General features: G+C 34.0%; 1 protein-coding gene across 2 annotated transcripts in view; it reads left to right on the plus strand.

Moving 5' to 3' along the window:
* Nucleotides 1-5,304: 5,304 nt before the first annotated feature.
* Nucleotides 5,305-13,339, plus strand: part of VSX2 (visual system homeobox 2) — a gene marked incomplete at its 5' end in the record, with an annotated part of 57,438 nt that continues 49,403 nt past the window's right edge. For both annotated transcript variants that reach the window (XM_082275778.1, XM_082275779.1), the window contains one exon: nt 5,305-5,584. In XM_082275778.1, coding sequence (XP_082131904.1) covers nt 5,305-5,584 — 280 coding nt within the window. The remainder of the gene's footprint in view (nt 5,585-13,339) is intronic.

A 13,339-nucleotide genomic window follows, 5' to 3' on the forward strand; every position in this document is an offset into this window, starting at 1 on the left:
TCTTCATTTGCTTCCTGGTTTCTGACCTAAGTCATAAAATGTCATCCATCCCAGGAGTCTTCATGGGCATTTTATTTATTTCATCTGCAGGAGGGGAGGAGGAGCTTTCATAGCTAAACACACCCTCCCGTCTGCATGCCTGAGCTAAGGGCAGGTGGATTCCAGGAAGTAAATGCTACATGAATATTCTGCCCTTACTCAAGATGCTTGGAGCTAGAAATGTTACGGGGTGCTTTTTAAAGTTCTTTCTCAACATAATAAAGCAATTTTATTTAATAATTATTTATTATTAATTCTTTAACTAAACAAATTCTTTATTAAACTCATGGATGAATGAGTGAGTTTGCTGTGAATACTAAAAAAGTATTTAAATAGCGTTTTCAGTTTGTGGTGCTCAGATACAGTTTAGTTCCACTTTTATTAGTTTCTATTAGTTAGAAGCAGAAAAGGCTTCTTTAACCCCCCTGGCGGTAATCCCGAGCGTGACTCGGGGTGGATTTTTTAGTGCAGGATCGGTATCCCCAAGTCACGCTCGGGGTGAATGTGCAGAGAGCGCAGCAGTGTCTCTTACCTTATCCTGGCGATCCAGCGATGATCTCTCATTGCTGTGACCGCCAGCCGAGAGTCCCGCCGCTCCTCCGTCCTCCGTCGGTGTGATGACTTCCTAGTTCCGTTCCCTGCAGCAGCAATGCTGCAGGGAACGGAACTAGGGAGGGAAATTCAAACGTTGCACAAAACACAAACACATAACACATTTTATATTTTATATATATATATATATATATGCATATATATATATATATGTATATATATGTGTGTATATATATATATATATATATATATATATATATACACACACACACATATATATATATACATATACCTATATACACACGTGTGTGTATATATATATATATATAAAATTATATTATTGATTCGATTTTAATTATATATTTTATATATATATATGTGTGTGTGTGTGTATATATATATATATATATATATATATATATACATACATACATACACACACACATATATATAATATATAACGCATGAATTATAATCTAATCAATAATATAATTTTATTATATATATTATATAATAAAATAATATTATTGATTTGATTATAATTCATGCGTTTGTGTTTCAAATTTATCACATCTGGGATGTCTACTAGAGTCTTGTTTTGGTCAGATTTAAGTCAGTAATTACTAAGAATTGTAGGCCTATAATACATAACGCCAAATTTCCATGAAAAAAATTGTACCGCTTTTGGTACAGAATTCCTGACAGAATCATACCGCCAGGGAGGTTAAAGAGAAGGGTTTTTAGGGATTGTATAAAGATGGATAGATTAGGGGACAGTCAGAAAGATTGGGGTAGGGAATTCCAAAGGATGAGAGAAGCTCTGGAGAAATCCTGGAGGTGAACATGGGAAGAGGTGACAAGGGAGGTAGAGAGCAGAAGGTCCTGGGAGGACCGAAGAGAGCGGCTTGGTTGATATTTTGAGATCAGGTTAGTGATGTAGCTGGGGACTGAGTTGTGGATGGCATTGTAAACTATTCTCAGTACTTTGAATTGTATTTGTTGGGTGAGTGGAAGCCAATAGAGGGATTGGCAGAGAGGGGTGGAGGACCCTGAATGGTTGGTAAGGTAGATGAGTCTTGCAGCAGCATTTATAATGGACTGAAGGGGGGGTAATCTATGTAAAGGTAATCCAATGAGGAGGGAGTTGCAGTAATGGAGGTGAGAGGTGACCAGGGAGAAGCTTGGTGGTGTCATTGGTTAAAAAGAGGCGTATTCTAGAGATGTTGCGTAGATTGAGGTGGTATGATTTGGACAAGGATTGGATGTGGGCCTGAAAGGTTAGTTCAGAGTCCAGGGTTACCCCTAGCACCCTGGCATGTGTGGAAGGACCAATAGTTGTGCCATTGATCTTGACAGAGAATTCAGGGGAAGGGGCACGTAGAGGAGGAAATATAATGAGCTCGGTTTTAGATAGATTCAGTATGAGGAAGTGATGAGACATCCAGGCTGATATGTCTGTTAGTAAATCAGTGATGCGGTAGGAGACTGATGGGGTGAGCTGAGGGGTATAGAGATATTTGGGTGTCATCAGCATAGAAATGGTAGTGGAAGCCATGGGAGGCAATCAGCTGATAGGGAGGAGGTGTAGATCAAAAATAGTAGAGGTCCAAGGACAGAACCTTGGGGGACCTCAACAGAAGATCTATCGATCTATCTACTAACCAATCTATATCTACTTATTTGTCTAAATATCCATCTACTGTACGTATTAATGTATATATTCTATTATGTATTTATTTTCCTGTCTATCTAACTATTTTTCTATAGAAAGAAAGATATGATGGATAAGAAAGAATGATAAACAAATAATTAGATAATAGATAAGTTCGTTGATATATTAATAGATAGATGGATAGAAAAAAGAATAGGTAGACAAATAGATAATAATATGTTAGTAGATAGATAGATAGATAGATAGATAGATAGATAGATAGATAGATAGATAGATAGATAGATAGATAGATAGATAGATAGATAGATAGATAGATAGATAGATAGATAGATAGATAGATAGATAGATAGATAGATAGATAGATAGATAGATAGATAGATAGATAGATAGATAGATAGATAGATAAGGTAATTGATAGATAGATAGATAGATAGATAGATAGATAGATAGATAGATAGATAGATAGATAGATAGATAGATAGATAGATAGATAGATAGATAGATAGACAAATCTATAAATAGATAATAGAATAGATAAGTTAGTATGAGATAGATAGACGGATAGGCAGACAAATAGGTACATAACAATTAACTTAACTCATCTCTTATTTGCCTATCTAGCTATGGCTATCATATCTATCTATCTATCTATCTATCTATCTATCTATCTATCTATCTATCTATCTATCTATCTATCTATCTATCTATCTATCTATCTATCTGTCTGTCTGTCTGTCTGTCTGTCTGTCTATCTATCTATCTATCTATCTATCTATCTATCTATCTATCTATCTATCCTCTTACCTGTTATCTACTTATGTGTCTTTCCATATATCTAGCTTATATTTTCTATTATATACAGTATCTCCCAAAAGTGAGTACACCCCTCACATTTTTGTAAATATTTTATTCTATCTTTTCATGTGACAACACTGAAGAAATGACACTTTGCTACAATGTAAAGTAGTGAGTGTACAGCTTGTATAACAGTGTACATTTGCTGTCCCCTCAAAATAACTCAACTCACAGCCATTAATGTCTAAACCACTGGCAACAAAAGTGAGTACACCCCTAATTGAAAATGTCCAAATTGGGCCTAATTAGCCATTTCCCCTCCCCGGCGTCATGTGACTCGGTAGTGTTACAAGGTCTCAGGTGTAAATGGGGAGCAGGTGTGTTAAATTTGGTGTTATCGCTCTCACTCTCTCATACTGGTCACTGGAAGTTCAACATGGCACCTCATGGCAAAGAACTCTCTGAGGATCTGAAAAAAAAAAAAAAGACTGTTAAATGGACAGATAGACAAATAGATAATAGAACAGATAAATTAGTAGATAGATAGACAAATAGGTAAATAGATTGGTTAATAGATAGATTAGTTAGTGAATTAAAAGATATATACTGTAGATAGACAGCTAGATAAATAGATAATATACACTATCTATTTATCTACCCATTTGCCTATCTAGCTATAGCTATCCGATATCATCTATTTGTACATCTATCTTATCTATTGTACAATCTATGTATCTACCTGTCTATCTATCTTTTATTAACTAACTTACCTATTATCTACATAAAAGTTCATCTATCTATCTATCTATCTATCTATCTATCTATCTATCTATCTATCTATCTATCTATCTATCTATCTATCAAAGCTAGAGAGATATGTACATAATAGATAAGGTAATCAATAGACTGACAGATAAATAGATGGATAGATAGATAGATAGATAGATAGATAGATAGATAGATAGATAGATAGATAGATAGATAGATAGATAGATAGATAGATAGATAGATAGATAGATAGATAGATAGATAGAGTTAATTGATAGACTGACAGATAAATAGACGGACGGGTAGATATAGATAATAGAATAGATAAGATAGATATATGGAAAGACACATAAGTAGATAACAGGTGAGTTAGAATATAGATAAGCAAATCTATCTATCTATCTATCTATCTATCTATCTATCTATCTATCTATCTATCTATCTATCTATCTATCTATCTATCTATCTATCTATCTATCTATCTATCTATCTATCTATCTATCTATCTATCTATCTATCTATCTATCTATCTATCTATCTATCTATCTATCTATCTATCTATCTATCTATCTATCTATCTATCTATCAGATTTGTTTATCTATCTTCTAACTCACCTGTTATCTACTTATGTGTATTTCCATATATTCTCTTATCTATTCTATTATCTATATCTACCCGTCCATCTATTTATCTGTCAGTCTATCCATTGACTTATCTATTATGTACATTTCTATATACCTACCTACCTATCTACAGTATCTAATCTATTCTATTATCTATATCTACCTGTCCATCTATTTATCTTTCAGTCTATCGATTAACTTTATCTATCTATCTATCTATCTATCTATCTATCTATCTATCTATCTATCTATCTATCTATCTATCTATCTATCTATCTATCTATCTATCTATCCATCTATTTACCTTTCAGCCTATTGATTACCTTATCTATTATGTACATATCTAAGAAAGATAGATAGATAGATAGATAGATAGATAGATAGATAGATAGATAGATAGATAGATAGATAGATAGATAGATAGATAGATAGATAGATAGATAGATAGATAGATAGATAGATAGATAGATAGATAGATAGATAGATAGATAGATAGATAGATAGATAGATAGATAGATAGATAGATAGATAGATAGATAAATAGATGGACAGGTAGATATAGATAATAGAATAGATAAGATATATGGAAAGACACATAGGTAGATAACAGGTGAGAGGATAGATAGATAAATGAGTTGATGGATTGATTGGTAGACGGATAGACATGGAGACAATTCTTGTATATATTCTGTATATTCTAAACTCTAATAATGAGAAATCTCAGTGATAAAATCTATCCTTTCTACACCCGCTGGTCGCCGCCTGTAAGGGGGCGGGGCCTGATCCCTCACCCGGGTGGGGTGTTATATAAGCCGCGGGTGAGGCTGCCAGTCAGTTGTGGCTCCGGACTGGACATGATGACGGGCAGAGAGGGGCCCCCAGGAGCCCCCCGAAGCACAGGATTTGGCATCCAGGAGATTTTGGGACTCAATAAGGACCCACCAACACCTCCCAGGGGCCACCTTGCCCCCATCCCCCCAGGGGCCCATCTACTTGCAGCCCGCTCTGGTTTGGGGCTCTTGGGGGCCACAGCCATTCCCACATTCTATAGCCAACCGGCTCTATTATTGGGGGAGCCACAGGGGCCACACAGAAGTCCGGGGCCCGAGGGGGAGAGCCGGACCTGCAGCTCAGGTGAGTCACGAGATCCTCCGAGGCTCATTCCGATATGTCAGTGACAAGATCTTCTCTGATTATAGCGAACGATATCAACTCTCTACAATCTCCATTAACTGAAGATTACAATTTTTATCACTCCTTTATCATTTATATTATTAATATGTCATTTATATCAGAATTATACAATTATAAAAGTTCTATCAAAATTATATATTTTAAATCGGAATTATGCAATTGATATTAGCAATACAAAATTCATAATAACAATGTTCAATTTATATCAATTCTATTCTATTTCTATCAACAATATACAATGTATATTATTATTATACCACTAAAATAAACATTATACAGATTGTATCTACAATATGCAATCTATGTCAATATTATGCAATTTATAACCTTTTCTTGTACTTTGTAACATTTTTTTACAATTCATAACGATAGTTTAACATTTATATTAGTATTATACCATTTATATAAGCATTATACAGTTTATATCTACAGTATATAAATGATTTCAGTATTATACAGTTTATTTTAAAATGGTACAATTTTATATTATTAATATACAATTTATACAAACAATATTCGATGTAAATCTACAATATACAAAAATCAGTATTATACAATTCATATGAAAATTCTACAATTTGTAATTGTATTATACAAATTATACAAGCATTACAACTTATATCTACATAATACAATTTATTTCATTTATATCAACATTATTCAATATACATTATTATCTTATAATTTAGAAGAATATCTTACAGGTAATTTCCATAATACGATTTATAATAAGATCTCTTACATTTGATAATAGTAAACTTTGTAGAATGCTGATATAAATTGTAAGATATTTTTTAGTAACCGTATAAAATTACTGATACAATTTATACAAAAATGTACTATTATTATCAGCATCATACAATGTATAATCGTTTCTTATAATTAATAACAATATACTGTACTATTATTTATATTAGTAATTGATGTATGTTGCCATAAACTGTATAAAATTATATAAATTGTATAATTATCAGTTGTAAGATAGTGTTATAAATTGTATCCGTGTTATATATTTTTAATATATTTACATCAATATGTTACAATTTAAAATAATCTATTTTTACTTCTTTGAGGGTCATGTAATTTTATATCTGTTTCATTCAATCATTATCAATATCTTACAATTTATAGTGTCTGTAAATTATATTTATAAAATGTATAACATCATTATCACTTTTTCATTTACTACATTCAGTATAAATATTTTTTATCATAATCTCTTCCACCCAATATCATCATAGATATCGCAAATATTTCAGAATAGCACAATACAATTCCTCATCTGTCCCCAATACTGTAACACAGTTTGTATTAGTGTAAATAATAATAATAATGCTAAAAATAATACTGATGATGATGATAATCAGCATCAGTATTATTATTATTATTATTATTATTATTATTATTATTATTATTATTATTATTATTATTATTACAGCAACCTGCAGTAAACATGATCCAGTGGATCATAAAGCTTTTCCTGTGTTACCTCCTATCCCTCCCTATAGGATATTTCAACAAGAGATATAATAATTTCCTGCAATTTCTAACATTCCAATGATTATAGGATTATTTCCAGAGTGATACAATGGTGGGGGGGATATTCCAGTGTGATACAATGATAGGAGTTATATTCCAGTGTGATACAATGATAGTAATTACATTCCAGTGTGATGCAAAGATAGGAAATATATTCCAGTAATACAGTGATGGTTGTTTAATTTCCAGTGTGATATATATTTTCCAATGTGATATATATTTTCCAGTTTGATGCAATGATAGTAGTTATATTCCAGGGTAAATACAATAATAGTGTATAAATATATATTTCAATGTGATACAATAATAATAGTTATATTCCAGTAGTATAGGATTATATTGTGATACAACGATAGGGGTTATATTGCATTGTGATACAATGATAGCAGTTATCTTCCAGTGTTATACAATAATAGAAGAGATATTCCAGTGTGGTACAATGATAGGAGTTATCTTCCAGTGTGATACAATGATAATAGTTATATTCCAGTGTTATAAAATAATATAAAATATATTCCAGTGTGATACAATAACAGGAGTTATCGTCCAATGTGATACAATAATAGGAGTTATCGTCCAGTGTGATACAATAATAGGAGTTATCTTCCAGTGTGATACAAAAATAGGAGTTATCGTCCAGTGTGATACAATAATAGGAGTTATCTTCCAGTGTGATACAATAATAGGAGTTATCTTCCAGTGTGATACAATAATAGGAGTTATCTTCCAGTGTGATACAATAATAGAAGTTATCTTCCAGTGTGATACAATAATAGGAGTTATCGTCCAGTGTGATACAATAATAGGAGTTATCTTCCAGTGTGATACAATAATAGGAGTTATCTTCCAGTGTGATACAATAATAGGAGTTATCTTCCAGTGTGATACAATAATAGGAGTTATCTTCCAGTGTGATACAATAATAGGAGTTATCTTCCAGTGTGATACAATAATAGGAGTTATCTTCCAGTATGATACAATGATAGTAGTTATATACCATTGTGATACAACGATAGGAGGAATATTCCAGTATGGTAGAATTATTTCTGATAAGGACCAGTTTAATACCAGATGATAGAAGGAATTTCCAGGATCTTGTATGTGATCTCTGATCTCTCATTGTGAAACAATAATTACAGTGGAGGAAATAGTAACAGGGTCGGATCCCTTCTGTTGCTGTCTGATGGATTCCTGGGATCATCTATAAGGAGATACATTCTTTGATATTAGGAAAAAATATATTTCTAGCGACAATTACTTCCAGGTGGTGGAAATTGTAACAAAAAAACACCCCAAAATCCTTTCCATCCTTCAGAACATTTCCGTCTTATAAAATGATTATTCAACATAACCATTCTACAGTATAATTATAGAGCAATCTGTGTTCTTGTGACATCATTTATACTAATTAGAAGACAATACTATTCAGAGAGATCCTTCGATAGGACATAAAATATCAATAATATTAATAATCTTAATAAATAATACCACTTCCAAAACTACTATTACTATTATTACTAATACTATTATTATTCTATTTATACTTCTACTCCTACTCTTTCTACTACTACTAATAATAATAATAAAAAATAATACTCCCTCCAAAACTACTTCTACTTCTACTTCTACTACTACTACTACTACTACTAATAATAATAATAAAAAAAAGAATACTACTTCCAAAACTACTACTACTAATACTAATACTACTAATAATAATAAAGAATACTACTTCCAAAACTACTACTATTACTACTCCTTCTACTACTACTACTACTACTAATAATAATAATAAAAAATTACTTCTACTTCTACTCCTTCTACTACTACTAATAATAATAATAATAATAATAAAAAGAATACTACTTCCAAAACTACTACTACTAATACTACTACTACTAATAATAATAATAATAATAAAGAATACTACTTCCAAAACTATTACTATTACTACCCCTTCTACTACTACTACTAATAATAATAATAAAAAATAATACTCCTTCCAAAACTACTTCTACTTCTACTCCTTCTACTACTACTACTACTACTAATAATAATAATAATAATAATAATAATAATGATGATAAAAAGAATACTACTTCCAAAACTACTACTATTACTACTCCTTCTACTACTACTACTACTACTACTAATAATAATAATAATAATAATAAAGAATACTACTTCCAAAACTACTTCTACTTCTACTCCTTCTACTACTACTACTTCTAATAATAATAATAGTAATAATAATAAATAAAAAATACTACTTCCAAAACTACTATTACTAATAATAATAATAAACTAGCAGAATTAAGAAAAAAGAATAGGTTTGTTTTATTCGTCTTGTGTCCCCAGAAGAAATATAACCTTTATATTGCACTATAGTATATACAATAGTCCTATAGATAATTCTGTACTTTCTACAGTAGAATATGTAATGCATGTGATATATAATCTATTATGTTCTTTATAGACTAGTATATGGTATTTAATCTAGTATATGGTGCATAGTCCATATGTTATATAGTTTAATATATGGTATATCGTCCAGTTTACAATATATAATCCAGTGCTTGATGTATAGTCCATTATATGGTATATATATATATATATATATATATATATATATATATATATATATATATATATATATATATATATATATATATATATATATATATATATATGATATGATATGAACTGGTATGATATGATTGGTATGATATGACGTTATTGGTACAATATGATATGATATGATATGATATGATATGATTGGTATGGTATGTATGATATTATATGATAAGATATGATTGGTAGGCTATGATATGATATGTATGATATGATATTTATGATATGGTATGTATGATATGATTGGTATGATATGATATGTATGATATGGTATGTATGATATGATATTATATGATAAGATATGATTGGTAGGCTATGATATGATTGTCATGATATGATATGTATGATATGATATGATATGATTAGTATGATATGATACCAATGATATGGTATGGTATGTTTGATATGAATGATATGATATGATATGATATGATATGATATGTATGATATGGTATGTATGATATGATATGATATGATATGTATGATATGGTATGTATGATATGATATGATTGGTAGGCTATGATATGATTGTCATGATATGATATGTATGATATGATATGATATGATATGTATGATATGATATGATATGATATGTATGATATGATATGATTAGTATGATATGATACCAATGATATGGTATGGTATGTTTGATATGAATGATATGATACGATACGATATGATATGATACATATGGGTATCAGGCGATCCTTTAGAAAACAAAAACATTTCTTCAGTTTCTTCTGTCCGATCACCAGAACAAAATGGAGAATCTTTCCGATCCTATTGTGTGTGATTCCTATATCGGCTCATGCAATCTTGTTGGCACTTTGTCATATACACCCGATCTGAGTGTGATAAAAGCAGGAAGCACCGAACCGACCGACGGACGACTTTATACGTCCTGGGAAAGGAAGTGAGCGAGTTTAGTACATGCTGTGTTCTGAATCGGCCAAAAAGGAGGATAAACGCCAAAAATCGGTTTCTAATTGAACATAATCCTCGCACTATTCCCCCACAGACGTCTAATTAGATTGGGATTAGGAAGATAGAACAACAGTTTAGGAAGGCAACGATTATTTCCTGTGCGATATCATCCCAGTCATTCTGTGTCATATCGTCCATGAGATCTCCTTCCGATATCGGACCGATCACCGCCCGACCACAACCAAAAATAACAGTATATATCGTATGGCATAATATGATACATAATATCAGTCACTAAAAATCGCGCTAATCGATTATTATTAGTAGTAGTGTTAATAATTGATGTGTATTACCCTGTAATCGCGATAGTTCGATGTGATTTGTTCTCATCCCTAATATAGGACAGATCAGTGGCAAACAATCTGATTGAAATTGTAAAATGGGGGAGGGGATAATAGTGATCGTCTGATACAGTATCAGATGATGAAAGTATTAGTCCGATTTGGGGGGGGGGGGGGGGTGACCTGGTTTGCTCTCCAGGGATGATAAGGGTGATTGTCTAGTTTGATCTTTTGGGATTATGGGGGTGATGCTCTGATTCTGTCTACAGGGATAACAGGGGGGGGGGGGGAGTAGTATTATCCAGTCTCTTGGGATGAAGGGGGTGATAGTCCACTTTGGTCTCCAGGGATGATGGGGGCGAAAATCTGATTCCGTCTATTGGGATAATGGGGGTGACAGTCTCATTCAGTCTCCTGGTCCTGGTGTGATGGGGGTGATGGTCTGATTCTGTTCGGGGATGATGGGGGTTATAGTTTTACTCACTCTCCAGGGATGATGGAGATGATAGTCTTATTCACTCTCCAGGGATCATAAGTTGAAAGTTATATTCCTTCTCATGGGATGATGGGGTTGACAGTCTGATTCAGTCTCCTGGTCCTGGAGTGGTGGGGGTGATAGTCTTATTCACTCTCCAGGGATGATGGAGATGATAGTCTGATTCACTCTCCAGGGATCATAGGGGTGAAAATCTGATTCCTTCTCACAGGATGGGGTGACAGTCTGATTCAGTCTCCTGGTCCTGAGTGGTGAGGGTGATAGTCTGATTTAATTTTTAGGGATGATGGGGGTGATAGTCTGACTCAGTCTCCAGGGATGATGGGGGGGGGGGGGGTAATAGTTTCAGAACCCTGGAAAGATAGGGGTGTTAGTCTGCTTCAGTCTCCAGGGATGATAGAGGTGATAGTCTGATCCACTCTCCAAGGATGACAAGAGTGAGTCTGATCTCCAGGGATGATGGGGGTAAGAGTGGGATTTGGTCTTCAGGGAGGATGGGGGTGAGAATCTGATTCTGTCTCCAGGGATGATGGGGTTGATAGTCAAATTCAGTTTTCAGTGATGATGGGGGATGATAGCCATGGTAGTATCCAGATGACGTCGTATGACGAAACGCGTAGGGCGTGGTTTGTGTACGTCAATACGTCACTTCCGGTTTTGATGTTTTGAGCCAGTGGAACGCGGAAGCGACCCGGCGAACACCATTCAAGCTGATCGTGAACTCCCCAAACTGTGAGTGGATGCTTAATATTTTCGCTTTATACAACAAATGCTACGCAATGGAGGTTTATTCTTTGTTGTAGTGACCAAGAAGTGTCGAGTCAAAGGCTTAAGAGTGCGGTAAGCAGCGGTGCTTTTTTTGGTGGAACATCCGCCGGCGCCATATATTGTTTTAGCACGGATCACAACACGTGGCACTTGGTTTTATCAGCACTTGGCACTTTTTATAAATGTATGGTATATGACATTTTAAATATGGCACAATAAGCACAGCCCAGGTCAATACCTATTGTTGGTTTTAAACGGCACGTAGCACTTTTCACTTTGTTGATTGCAACACATGCACTTTTACAGCACATATTTGCACAATACTATTTAAAGTGGTAGCGCCCGGTCCAACATTTCTTGCATTTTTCTAACTGGTGAGGCTTTATTGGTGGGGCACTGGTGAAGCTGCATTGATGGGGCACTGGTGAGGCTTTATTGGTGGGGCACTGGTGAAGCTGCATTGATGGGGCACTGATCACACTGCATTGATAGGGCACTGGTGAGGCTGCATTGATGGGGCACTGATCAGGCTGCATTAATAGGCACTGGCCAGGCTGCACTGATGGGCACTGGTGAGGTTGCATTGATGGGGACTGATGAGGCTAAACTGTTGGGCACTGGTGAGGCTGCATTGATGGGCACTGGTGAGGCTGCATTGATGGGCACTGGTGAGGCTGCATTGATGGGCCCTAATCAGACTGCACTGATGGACACTGGTGAGGCTTCATTGATGGGCACTTATCAGGCTGCATTAATGGACACTGGCGAGCTGCATTGATGGGCACTGGTAAAGCTGAGCTGTTTGGCACTGAGCAGGCTGCATTGATGGGCACTGATGAGGCTGCGCTGATGGGCTCTAATGAGGCTGCACTGATGGGCACTGGTGAGTATAATACATTCTTCAAATGTGCTTTAAAATGCATGGTTTTCTATTTTATGAACAAGAAAATAATGACGGTATGCTCTTGGGCTGGTACAGTATCTCATAAAAGTGAG

The sequence above is a fragment of the Pelophylax lessonae genome (genome assembly GCF_965119305.1).
Source record: "Pelophylax lessonae genome assembly, chromosome: 13".
Taxonomy (NCBI): domain Eukaryota; kingdom Metazoa; phylum Chordata; class Amphibia; order Anura; family Ranidae; genus Pelophylax; species Pelophylax lessonae.